General features: G+C 38.7%; 1 protein-coding gene across 1 annotated transcript; it reads left to right on the forward strand.

The window, feature by feature from the left end:
- The first annotated feature begins 67 nt into the window (after window positions 1–67).
- On the forward strand, window positions 68–12,622 carry SRP9 (signal recognition particle 9). The gene is made up of 3 exons (XM_058165520.1): window positions 68–184; window positions 1,151–1,219; window positions 6,084–12,622. Exons 1-3 carry the CDS (start codon window positions 113–115, stop codon window positions 6,201–6,203), a joined length of 261 nt encoding a protein of 86 aa, XP_058021503.1. The 5' UTR covers window positions 68–112; the 3' UTR covers window positions 6,204–12,622.
- The last annotated feature ends 1,265 nt before the right edge of the window (window positions 12,623–13,887 follow it).

Below are 13,887 nucleotides of genomic sequence, written 5' to 3' on the forward strand. Positions count from 1 at the left end.
TACCCAATAGGAGAACCCCTTGCTTGAATGTGGGCCGTCTAAAAACGCCATCTTACTTCTTGTTCAGAGTGCTGAGCTGTACGTTCCCGGTCCGGGCGACAGTGACCCAACTATGCCGCTTTATCAGACTTGGGAGGAGTTCACTCGCGCAGCGGAGAAACTCTACTTGTCCGACCCAATGAAGGTACTTGGGCGTGGAGGCGATCTGAAGCGTGGAGGGTCGGTGGAGGACAAGTCGGCGGGAATTCGCTCAAAAGTTGAGCAGAAGGAAGAGGGGTTGATGGGTGTTTGACTCTCTGGACTTGCATGTTTTTGGGGGTGGGGTGGCATTTGTTACCATTTTAGTATAAAAATGGTATTTAGACCAGTTTTCCAACTCTGGTGGTGCCGAAGTAGCAATAATTGCTGGCTTTTCTGTAGTTGGCAACTATAGATACGCTTTAATCTCGCTCAGAGTGGAAAGGTATTAATCAAAAGTTTTGATTTTTTTTTTTGGCCGTGTATTGAATTTGTGACGGTTGAGTGTATTGCAAATCTACGCATCTCTCTTTATCATGTTTTCTGGCTGGAGTAAACTTGGAAGTAACTCTTTCTTCTGGTAGCGTTATAATAAATAGGGTTTCCTGCCTGGGCAGGGGGTTGGACTAGAAGACCTCCAAGGCCCCTTCCAACTCGTTGTTGTTGTTGTTATTAAATATGTTTCAGTGATGGGAAGTCTTCCAAACTTCTAGTGTTTGGGGTATTTGAATATCGATATTTCACTATTGAATTAAGATGCTCTCTTTGGTAGTGGCTGTTGCAGTGAGTTGTACAAAACCTCCTAGACCAGGGGTCTGCAAACTTGGCTCTTTTAAGACCTTGCTGGCTGAGGAACTCTGGGAGTTGAAGTCCACAAGTCTTAAAAGAGCCAAGTTTGCAGACCCCTGTCCTAGACAATCAGCTCCTGTATGCTTATGCAGTATTGTGTAAAGGAGATCCATTTATTGGTTTTGTTCATTTCAAGTGTGCTTTGGTCGGGAGCTGTCATCAGATGAAAAAGGGCTAAAGGTTGAGATGCTGTGTGTAAATAGCCACGTTTTTTTTAAACTTGTGAAAGTGTATATTGATGCTATTTTATTTTTTTATAAAATGATTTTTTGTGTCATTTCAGGTCCGAGTTGTACTCAAGTACCGACATTGTGATGGGAATCTGTGTATTAAAGTAACAGATGATGTTGTTGTAAGTAAAACCTAGGTGATATGATTTACAATTTTAAATTCTCAGAGTCCAAACCGAATTTTCAATATTGTTTTAGCAGAAAACTTGGTTAATGGTTCAGCTGATTTATTGAATACTTCTCAAAGAAGCAATTGTGTAAACCTAGAGGCATTCAAATGATTTTTATAAGATGCAGTGTTTTTAGAGTTAGTGCTTTGGCATTTTAAAATTCTAAAGCAGTGCTTCAGCCAATAAAAAGGCTAACATAAAAAAGATGTTGAGGTTCTAGAAAAAGTCCAGAGAAGAGCAACAAAGATGATTAGGAGATTGGAGTCTAAAACATGAAGAACAGTTGCGGGAATTGGGTATGTCCAGTTTAATAAAAAGGACTAGGAGTGACATGATAGATATCTAAGGGGCTACCACAGAAGATAAGAGGGAGTGGATCTATTCTCCAAAGCACCTGAAGACATAACAAGAAGCAGTGAATGGAAACTAATCAAGGAGAGAGCCAGCCTAGAAATAAGGAAAAATTTCCTAATAGAACAATCAGTCAGTGGAATGAGTTGTCTTCAGAAGTGATGGGTGCTCCATTGCTGGAGGTTTTTAAGAAGAGATTGGACATCCAGTTGTCTGAAAGGTTCTCCAGCTTCAGCAGTGGGTTGGACTAGAAGACCTCTAAGGCCCTTCCAATTCTGTTACTTATTAGGGAAGTACAATCTTTGTATATATTTCATATTTTAAACTCCTGAGAACATTAGTCTTAGATAGCCTGATTAGAAGTAGCTGATTCTGCACTAAAGAACGATTTTTGATTAGATAGTCCTCAACTTGTGACCACAACTGAGCCCAACATTTCTGTTGCCAAGTTAAACATTAAGTGAGTTTTGCCCCATTTTACGACCTTTCTTGCCATAGTAATTAAGTGAATCACTGCAGTTAAAATAGTAGCACAGTTATTAAATGAATCTGGCTTTCTCAGTAATTTTACTTATCAGAAGTTTGCAAAAGGGGATCACATAACTATAAAAAAATAATCTGGTCCTGAGCAATTGCACTTCCTTTTTATATATTTTGTTAGATCTTTCTGTCATAACAGTTTAATTTGCATTGTAAAACTATATTGTAACAGCTATTTTATGTCCTCATGATATGAGGATAAAGAACAAGTTATGCGTTTTAGACTTTTAAAAAACGTTTTGATTATGTGCCATCAAATCAATGTTATCTCTGGGTGATCACATGGATAGACCTCTCCTCTAATCTGACCCCAGCCTGGCCCTTCAGGTCTCCCAACAGTGCACATACTGCTGTAGTAATCAAGGGCACTCACCTTGCTCTTGATTATCTTTTTCCCCCTTTTTTCTTTCCCAATGTTACAGACATCTGAACAGAGCACAGTCTGCATAATGTATTCAAAATATGATTGCTTGAACAATTGTTCAAATGTCATTTGTTCCTTGAGTGAGAACTATGATCATGGCATCTGAATATCTTTTTCAAGATTTTCATAACCACCTTAGCAAATTCTACTCTGTTGACAGCTGGTCCTTTTATTGTTGATCATCGATTCTGAAAGGCAGAAGCTATCCACCATATCCCTGTCTTGTTGTCAATTCTAAGGTTGATTGCTCTCCCTGTTATCATTCGTTTGGTCTTTATATTTAATTGTAGGCCCATTTTTTCATTGTACTCCTTGACTTCCATTACTAGAACTTCCAGATCACTTACATCTATCAAACTAATGACATTAGCATTAGTGCAGGTTATTGATATTCCTTCCTATAATTTTAAATGCTCATCTTCCAGTACGGCCTCACTCAATATATTTTCCACATATAAATTGAATAAATAAGGAGAGAATATATAGCCGTGTCTCATTCCTTTGAAGCTGTAAAATAAGTTTTTATTTTGTATAGACCAGTGTTGGCGAACCTTTTCAGCACCAAGTGCCAAAATGGGAGCGCATGTGCGCAGGGGAGCATGGAAAACCAGAAGAGCAGCTTCCTGGCACACACACTCGGGAGCACCAGAAACCAGAAGAGCAGTTCCCTGGCGTGCATGCATGTGCTGGGAAGCTGAGTTTCCGGCATGCGGATGTGCGCCGGTCACCTGGTCTTCCAGTTTCTGGAAGTTCAAGTTCCCGGCACGCACATGCACAACAGGGAGCTGCTCTTCTGGTTTCTAGCACTCCTGCATGCACAAAGACCAGCTGACCGGTGAACATATGCTCTGGAACTTGGAAGAGCAACAGGTGAACAGCTGGCATGCCTTGAGAGATGGCTCTGCATGCCACTTCCAGCACACGTGCCATAGATTCACCATCACTGGTATAGACTGGCTTTCCTTCCTGTGTCATATAAAGTATGGGCTTTGTATGAAGAAGTTGAGGTGTTTTGGGATTCTCATTTTCCTGAGGACATTCCATAATTTAACATGGTTGACATAATTGAAGGCCTTTCTATAATCAGTAAAGCATATATTGACTTATTTTTGGTATTGTTTGGCTTTTTCAATTAACCAGGACGCATCAGTGATGATGTCTATTCTTCCTGTCTATTGTTATTTTCTAAAACCAGCTTCATCTTTCCACATTTCTATGGCTATAATCTGCAGAAAAACTTAGTTTGCTAACATTTGATATTGTGTGATAATTTGCACATTCTGTTAAATCTTCTTTGTTGTGGTAGGTAGATTAAGCTCCAATAGGGTTGTGTCAGTCTCCAGATTTGCTGGTATAGTTGAGTTAGAACTGATTTGTCGTCTCTCGCTTGTCACATTTCTGTAGGTAATCCATCAATACCTGTAGCTTTCTCAGTTAGTAATGACCAGTGTGCTCATCTAATTTCATTTATTTATTTTATTTTTATTTTTCACATTTATATACCGCCCTATCTCCCTAGGGACTCAGGGCGGTTCACAGGCACTTAAAAATACATATAAATACAAACTAAAATAACAAGTAAAAAACTTATTCCATAGCCGAATTGTTAAAACCATATAAATAATAAAACCCATTTAAAACCAGTAAATTTAAAATCTAATCCAGTCCCGCGCAGATGAATAAGTGTGTTTTAAGCTCGCGACGGAAGGTTCGGAGGTCCGGAAGTTGACGAAGTCCTGGAGGGAGTTCATTCCAGAGGGTGGGAGCCCCCACAGAGAAGGCCCTCCCCCTGGGTGTCGCCAGACGGCACTGCCTAGCTGACGGCACCCTGAGGAGTCCCTCTCTGTGAGAGCGCACGGGTCGGTGAGAGGTATTCGGTAGCAGTAGGCGGTCCCGTAAATAACCCGGCCCTATGCCATGGAGCGCTTTAAAGATTGTCACCAAAACCTTGAAGCGCACCCGGAAGGCCACAGGTAGCCAGTGCAGTCTGCACAGGATAGGTGTCACGTGGGAGCCACGAGGGGCTTCCTCTATCACCCGCGCAGCCGCGTTTGGTTGTACTAAGAATTCATGTGAACAGGGAGTATCTTCTTAAGTCTCTTGGTTGTTTCAAATATATCAGTACTGTAAACAGTAATTCCAAATTGACAATCGTAACTTGAGCTTGGCAATTAGAGTTATAAATTGATGATCAGAAAGTGGGTCACCACGTGACCAGTACCAATTCTATAATCTTTTTCATGGTGGCAGTTATGGAAACTGCAGTCATTAAGCAAATGCTGCAGTTGTTCATGGTTTGCTATGGACCAGTTTTTGCTGGAAACAGGAAATAAATACTGGTTTTCAGCAAAACCGTTGAAAATCATAATCATATGACCACTGGACATTGCAAACGGCTGTAAATGTGGGCTGCTCAAAATGTGATCATGTGGGAAGGGGAGATGATGTTGGAACTGTGTCATAGTTTTTTTTGGGTGGATATCTGAGGGAACTTCAAATGGTTAAGTGACCAGCTGTAAATCAAGGACTTCCTGTATTTCATCTGTATATGTTTGACTTCTGAATCTGTTACTACCCAACCATTGATAACTTTGAGCATATCAGTTTGAGATTGAAATCTCCTGAGTTTGAGAATCTTTTGGGAGACTTTTCTTATTTATCCTAATACTGTTTAAATCTTTAGTATCTTTATAGATGTCATTTGTAATATGGTTTCTTGTTTTTTAAAACAATAGTTCTCTGAAATTATTAAATATGTTCTTGAAATCTTTGATATTCTTGGCTTTAACTGTGCTTCTTTGCTTCTGAAATCTGTTGTGATATCAATTTTGATTTCTTCTGTTTCTTGGTTCTTGACAATTTCTTTTCACATTAACTTATTTATTTCATTTTGTTTATCATATTTAAGACCCATTTCCATCACAAAGGGATTCTGGGTGGTGTACAATAAGATTTAATTCCACAGTTTCTCTGGTTGTCAGTCATTGAGGTTCAGGGTTTTAAAATGATTCCTGATGTTTTCCTTAAAAATGCTGGGTATATTTTTAAGACCACAATATAGAAATATTCATCTGGCATGTTGAATGCAATCAAACCTGAGACCTTATCACACAGCACTGGATCATCAATCACTTTTTATTGTTTATCCAGGTGGTTTTTATTTTTGACAAAATACATGAGTTCTTTTATCATTGCTTTTTCCAGCATAATATTGAAATGGTGTCTTTGCTAAATTGTTCTTTCTACATTGCTGTTGCCCAAAAGGGTGCCTCTTTTTTTGGGGGGGGGGGAGGGGGGGCAAGTGGAAGATCTTAATGTCATGGGTGACCCTGCTGGGAAAATGTAGTCTTAACATAATCTTGGCATTCTTTGTGTATCCCTCCCAGAAACATTCCCCCACTGTCACAATGAAGCATTATAGCAGGACTGTGTGTGTGTGTGTTTAAAATTATGTTCAGATAAATCCTGATTAGTCTTTTCCCTATGCTTTTTTTCTTTCAGTGTCTACTCTATAGGACAGATCAGGCTCAAGATGTAAAGAAAATTGAGAAATTCCACAGTCAATTAATGAGACTGATGGTAGCCAAAGAATCCCGCAGTGTTGCCATGGAAACAGACTGAATATCTGGAAATAAAATGAATGTTCCAGTCACGTATCATGGGAGGAATGTATCTGTTGGATTTGGGCATATTTGGAATGGACACACGATGGCATCAAGTGGACTATTAAAATTGAGTTTTGTAAGGATTTGGGGGCTCCACTTCAGAGTGGCTGGTAGACTATATGCTTTCATTGAAAGCTTCTATTTATTTTTCTTTCAATTTGAGTGAGGAAATATATATGTTCTTTCCTGGAATTCTTAAAGGTTAAAGTATACTCAGCCAGATTTATAACTTCCTTTCTTAAATCTTTAGGACATTGCCTAAAAATGGAAGGGGTTCTCTGATGGGTTGAAGAATGCTGTTATATAGAAGGGGGGTTGTGGAATTTTATGTTGTTAAATTAGCGATGTATAATCTTTATATATTGATGTATTATTTAGTTGGCAAATAACATCTGATAAAATGTTCTACTGGAAAAACAAGAATGTTTGTGAATGATGTGTCTAGACTTAAAGATTCAGAACTGATTCTAGCTTCATAAACATATAAACTGAAATATGTTCTGTTTGTTAATAGGCAAATGCTAAAAACAGCTTTTCTGTACTGTATTTAAGATTCTAGTAAAGACACTTTCAGTGAGATGAGCAGCATACAAGTTTGATGAATAAATACTGTGTTTCCCCAAAAATTAGACCCTTATAGTTTTGCCACCAAAAAAGGCACCTGGTTTTATTTTGGGGGGAGGGGGTATCATCCACTGATTCACCTCACTTGCGTGTATTGCCCCTGGCCCCTTTTTCGTTATCAGAGGCTTTCAGAAACTTCTTCGTCCGGCAAGGCCAGCAAGGCGTTCCTGAAGGCCTCTGCAGCCGATAACAGCACTCCGGATCAATTCGGAGCTCTATAATCGGCTACAGAGGCCTTCAGGCCTTGCCGACTGTAGAAGAAATGGGCCAAGGTGTGCGAGGCCTGGCTACAACTGTCCGAAGGTATGTAGTAGGGCAACAACAACCCACTCCCTAGCTTAATTAACCCTACCTTAAATGCAGGAGAAAGCTAGTGCGCGTTCAAGGGGGGGAGAAATGGCGGAGATCTGGGAAGGCCCCGCGGATGTGTGGCAGAGACCTGAAGACTAGCTGGCCAGTGGGAGGCGCATGCATGCATGGTGGAACTGGATTGGGCGACGGCTGGCATGCCCAGAGAGAGGGCTCTGCGTGCCACTGATTCACCATTATGACTATAGAGTTATCAGCTTCTCTAGGGAATTGCAATGATCAGAGATGTGCAACGCTTACTGTTCCAGAGATGAAATGTTTTAGGAAATATGGAAATTTTTAAAATTTGAATTATATCAATCCAGCTGTCTCTGTGGTCCATTTCTCTGAATTGTTGCTTTGAATATACAGTAGAAAGTTATACAGAGACGTCAGAACTAATGCTTCTCATAATTTTATACTATTGGTTTAATTAATTAGTTCGAAGACCATCATTGTATGGGGCAGGGCTTAGTTTATTATGCAAGGTTGATTATATTGTAAGAAGAAACTATTTCTCACTCTACTTGAGCTAGTTGGCTTTGAAATCAATTTTGTAATTTCAGAACATTATAAATAAGTGAGCCCCTGTGGTGTTTTCTTTAACTAAAATATGCTGTTATAATCTTATGAAGAATTATAATCTAGAAAAGCACTCTTCATACTTGAACTAATAAACTGCTCTTTAGAAACTAAATTCAAATTGAAAAATGAGCAGGAAGATACTAGTTTCAATTAACTTTTCTGTTTGGGAAAAAAAATCAGAGCTTCACAGTGGTCAAAAGTATTTAACTAGTTTGTTTTACCGCACTAATTTAAAAAACTTCCAGTAAGTGGAACCTGCAGTATGTAATGCTTCTAATCGGTATCACCCATACTATCTCCCAGGACACTCCATTCACCTTTATTTCCTCCCTTGCTTGTCAGTCGGCATTATGTGCCCCCTCAGCATGCTTAAAAAATCCTGGAACATTCTCAAGAGCAATTGTTCATCAACTTTAAGACAAGTGGATTTCAACTCCCAATGCTGGCTGGGGAATTCTGGGAGTTGAAGTTCACTTGTCTTACAGTGGCTTAGGTTGAGAAACATTGCTCTAGACTTCCCCACAAGAACAACAACAAGAAAAGTTACTTTCTAGCTGGAAATTTTCAGGATTGGTTTACACACACCCATATACTATATACAAGCCTCTATCCTTTTTATGGATTTTTGCACCACTGAAAATTAACCACTGAAATTTTTTGCTGAAATTCAATGTATCTAGAAAGCAACAAGTTTGAGAAACCTGATGAGAAAAGTTTTCTGAATACTTCAGACCATCATGAAGTCAGTTTATTTGGCTGATGAATACACTCATTTCATGTGATTACTTCTGCTAACAAAATAGGATTTTGAGGAAAAAAATCTGCCAGCTATTCAAAAAAGCAGACACTGCTATAGAAATAAGTTTATGAGAATGCTAATATATCTATTTTCCTTCCTTTCTGAAGTAATGCTAAGTCACACTTCTGGAACACACCTCCCATTCAGGCATTCCTCATCTCCCCTCCCCCAGCTCCTGCCCAGTCAATTTTGCATAATATAAAGTATATTATTCATAGTTTTTCAATGTAATTTATAGGCCAAGTTTGGAATCTTAATAACGTCTAAATATCGTTTGAGCTTAAATGGTCTTTGGGGGATGGTAGAGAACAGGAAGGCCTGGAGGAAAGTTGTCTATGGGGTCACGATGGGTCGGACCACAACTTCGCAACTAACAACAACAAAAATACATCTTTACATCTTATAACTGAACAAGGTTATGACTCGAGGCCCAATGCCGAAAGGATTTATAAGATTTAGAAAAACAAACACAAGATCTATTTTAGATCTCTTGTTTTGCCTCTTCCAGTTCTTCTCTGTCCTTGTTCTTTTTAAAAAACCTCTCCTCCTTTTTTTCATCTTTTCATCAAAACTGGCCCAAGATAAAAATCGAAATAATAAAAAAATAATAATAAATATTTGGCTGCTTGCAGTTAAGGATAAAATGGTACTAATTTATGGTACTAATTTCACATACAGGTGTGTGAACTGGGCAGTCGTTCAGGCAGCACTGCCCCATGATATAGGGAGCTGCAGTCCAACGCCTTCAACCTCAGGGAGTTTAGGAGAAATGAGTACAAGCGAAGACCTGGGCTGTCCTCTATACGCGGACCCAAGCAGGAGTTTCTTAAGAACTACATTTCCCAGGCTTCTTCAGGTTTAAGTTTCCGTTCCCTACCTTAACCGCGCCGGGCTTGTGTTGGAAATGCTGGGGGGGGGGGGGGGGTCTGACCTTTTTTGGGAAGGATGAGGGATTGATGTGATTGCGGAGAGCTCTTACTTTGTAATGAAAATTTAAGCCTTCCATATATTATGCATTCTCTCTTCTGTGTTGATTCCTTCCTCACTGACAACATTCACACCGCTTGTCAACAGCTAAGCAGCCGCAGGGGAATCTTTTTCGATCGTGGAAATGAGCTTCATATCTTGCTCAGGCAAGGTGTTTGCGAGAAAAATTTGGGCATATGGGTGGGATAGTCCATCTCCCGCTAGCGTTTCCTAACGCAGCACTATAATTGGGAGAAAACGAAGCATGGCGTAGGAACCTGAGCCATGTCACGATTCGGTCCGAAAAGATTTGTCTTTTTTCTCCCGATACGTGCTGCATTTACACGATTTTGTGTTTAAGCTTATGCTCTCGAGTCCCACAACTTGTGCAAGCAAGTACTCGATTGTATGCAATTTGTAAAGTAACGACGAGCAAACTTGGGGGTTGAAAAGTCGCAACCTCCTCTACGATCACTGAGATTTAAGATTTGCTTAAGAAATTTCAGGGTGCGGAGACGAATGCTTTTTAAAAAAAACAAAACAAAACAACAAAACAAGATGTAGGTTCCAGTTGCAATTTTAAAAAGCTTTAAATTGTCGGTGAAGATCTCACGTTGGAAATAAATAAGTAGCCAATGTCCGCTAAACCTATCAACCCGAACCTCTTATTTTATTAATTGGGTCACTAAAGTTCCTATTAAGGCTGTTATTTTTTGATCTTCTGTTTTAACCCTGCCACACCCAAATTCAATGGTGTTGAGAAATCCTCCTCCTATTTGAAGGAACTGTAGGAAAAGAGATGGGAGAAATCTGGAATGTTCCTCTTTCCCCATGGATCAAAATGAGAATTAAAATGTAGCCTTCATAGCCTGTCAAATACTGCCGCTTTTCAAGATGCATCCTTGATCCCCTGACAACAGCAAAGTTGGTTTTTTTCCCACAACAAAAAAACTTCAAAAAGAGACCCTTGCTTATAACTGCATGATTTCAGCTGGCAAAACCTTAAATAAGAAAATGGGTTTTGAGTTTACTTCCCATGTTTCCTGTTATAACCAGACTTGGATGACAGCATCTTATTCCAAAGACAACTTGATTCAGACAATCAAAACCTGAGAACAGAGAATGAAACAGATCAGTCTGGATTACAACTTTCATTAGAAATCTTTACTTTTTGGGAATTTCTAAGGCTCTGATGGCATCTCAGAACAATTAATTTTTGCACTTTTGCTTTCGTGTATTTTTATTAAGACTTTTAGGCTCAGCTTTTGCACTTTTTTGTTCTTGGATTTGGCTGATGGCAACCTAGCTTTCTTCTCCACGAGTTTCTGAAATTACTGTCTGAAGATTACTTGTATGGGATAGGAATTAAGAGTGTCAATTTAAGACTGAGGGATTCAGAGGCCATGAAATTCATTGAGGAACTGTGGTGGTCATCATTTTTCAACTTGCCTTGTAAGGTTGCTTGGGGAATGAAATGGGGAATGGCCACCTACTGCATTAGAATAGAATAGAATAGAATAGAATAGAATAGAATAGAATAGAATAGAATAGAATAGAATTTTATTGGCCAAGTGTGATTGGACACACAAGGAATTTGTCTTGGTGCATATGCTCTCAGTGCTCTTAGTTGTTCAGAGAGGGCAGAGATCAGGCAGCAACAAGAAGAAGGATCATCAAAGCTTGTGACTCCAGGTGGCAACAGAGGTTGAGCAATTCCCAGAAAATAAAGATGTCTGGTCTGTTCCATCCTCTGTTCTCAGGTTTTGATTATCTGAATCAAGTTGTCTCTGGAATAAAATGCAGGTGTTCAGTTTCCATAGAAACTGACAACAGTCCCTTGTCTGCAACTGTAAGACATTTAGACAAAGTGAAAGGAAATATTTGAAATCATTTTTGGCTGTTATTTGGGATCTTATATATATTATTGAATAATTTATTCTTTTGCAAAAATGGTTTATATTATATGCAATACTGCATATAATATAACAATATTACAATATCACAATATAAATATTAAAATAAACAATTCAATAACTATCAAGATATAAAAATGCAATTTTGAAAAATTATCCTAGCTTTATTATTTTAATAAATAATTCAAGGTGATGAACATACCTAATACTTCTTCCTATTTTTCCCAAAACAACCCCTCTTTGGGATGAGTTGAGCTGAGAAAAAGTGACTGGCCCAAGGTCACCCAGTTGGCTTTCATGCCTAAGGCAGGACTAGAACTCATAGTCTCCTGGTTTCTAGCTGGGTACATTAATCACTAGACTAAACTGGCTCTGAATACTTATTCAGCTAAAAATCTAAAATCATATATATGGGTTAATTATCTACACAAGGGCATACACACTTAACTTTGTAAACTGCCTTGAAATTTTAATGAAAATCTGTGTTATACTTTGAATAAATAAATACAGCTTGTACAGTATATACAGTTTGGCCATTGTTTTAAAGAACAAAGAAAACTTTAATGCTGTGAATTCTTATCTTGGAATAATCCCCAATGAATATATTGGGAGTTATCTAAGTAGAACATTATAAGATTGCTTTGCATCTGAAATTTAAAGCAATGATAAGGTTTTTAGGAAGAAAACTGAAACCTTCAGAAATGGGCTTCTGAAGCCAAGATCACAGTTATGATCTGTATCATTTATCTTCTAGCAGAAGTTTTAATTCTGTGTTTGACTAGACTTGCAACTGCTGTTCTTTTGTTATTGGTTTAGTGTCCATGTATATTTCTCCAAAGTGAATATACCTATATGATCATGTGTCATTTGTCATCATTACATATCAAGAACCACCAATCTAACTTGCATGGAAATTGAAAGCTGTCCATCAATTTCTTCTGATTCTGGTACACAAAGTCCTTGACTTCAATAGTAATTCTGTTGACATCATCAAGGCATGATGTGTGGAACTTACTTTCCCCTTCCCAAGACTGTTGAGTAATTAGACTTCAGTGAATGGCCCCCCACATGCCGCTGTTAATTCTTCTCATCATTTTGCTGTAACAATTGGCACATGATATTGCATGAAATTTAACAAAACAAATAATTGGTCAGGTTCCTAAGGGTTTGGCATTTTCCAGCATTGTCTTCCCATGACTCATAGCAAGGGGGCTTTAAAAAGAGTTTTTCTATTGAGTTCTATGAAGAGGAAAACAAGTCCTAGAGCCCACTCTAGGCCCGGCCTTCAGCTCATTTTGTTCTCTGGTTTTCTGAATATATTGTTCATTTATGTGATTACTATGTGCAGTGCTAGCTTACATAGGGTCATTTAGAACTGCAGAAAAAATAATTGCTACCAACCTGCCTTCCATTGAGGACCTGTATACTGCACGAATCAAGAAGAGGGCCGTGAAAATATTTGCAGATCCCTCGCATCCTGGACATAAACTGTTTCAACTCCTACCCTCAAAACGACGCTATAGAGCACTGCACACCAGAACAACTAGACACAAGAACAGTTTTTTCCCGAAGGCCATCACTCTGCTAAACAAATAATTCCCTCAACACTGTCAGACTATTTACTGAATCTGCACTACTATTAATCGTCTTATAGTTCCCATCACCAATCTCTTTCCACTTATGACTGTATGACTATAACTTGTTGCTGGCAATCCTTATGATTTATATTGATATATTGACCATCAATTGTGTTGTAAATGTTGTACCTTGATGAACATATCTTTTCTTTTATGTACACTGAGAGCATATGCACCAAGACAAATTCCTTGTGTGTCCAATCACACTTGGCCAATAAAATTCTATTCTATTCTATTCTATTCTATTTTGACCGAAAACAAGATGTATTAAAAAGAAGAAAATAATTTTGGTTTTCCACTTTATAGCTTCCGCTTCTAGGTGGAACTAATTTTCTCCTTTCATTTTTCTCTCCTTTCTTGGTAAGACATTGGGTTCTGTTATGAACGTCTTGAATAGCAGCATTTTAAAAAGGAGGGAGGAATCAATCCATCAAATAAAATGCTGTAGATAAGATCCAACCCAGGGCAAGTGCCTAAGAGACACTTAATTCTTCAAGGAGAAATGCTGGTTAGGCTTCTGGAGTTCCTATTGACAGGCAGCCTTCTAATAACCAGAATGTTGAGACCTGAGAGGAAAAAGAAGGAAGATAATATTTTAAGGAAAGAAAAGAAAAATCAGAACTGAAAATGGCAAAATTGATATGTTTGAGAAGGACAAAGAAAAAAGGTAAAGCTAGAGGGTTTAACTCAGTGGTGAAATCCAATTTTTTTTTACTACCGGTTCTGTGGGCGTGGCTTGGGCGTGGCTTGGCTTGGTGGGCATGGCTT

Source organism: Ahaetulla prasina, chromosome 1 (genome assembly GCF_028640845.1).
Source record: "Ahaetulla prasina isolate Xishuangbanna chromosome 1, ASM2864084v1, whole genome shotgun sequence".
NCBI lineage: Eukaryota > Metazoa > Chordata > Lepidosauria > Squamata > Colubridae > Ahaetulla > Ahaetulla prasina.

What these genes read in the sequence shown, in the direction of transcription:
- SRP9 (XM_058165520.1), top strand. Translation starts at nt 113, where the DNA reads ATGCCGCTTTATCAGACTTGGGAGGAGTTCACTCGCGCAGCGGAGAAA. An exon ending in ACTTGTCCGACCCAATGAAG is followed by an intron (nt 185 to 1,150) that starts GTACTTGGGCGT and finishes GTGTCATTTCAG; the next exon opens with GTCCGAGTTGTACTCAAGTA. An exon ending in AAGTAACAGATGATGTTGTT is followed by an intron (nt 1,220 to 6,083) that starts GTAAGTAAAACC and finishes TTTTTCTTTCAG; the next exon opens with TGTCTACTCTATAGGACAGA.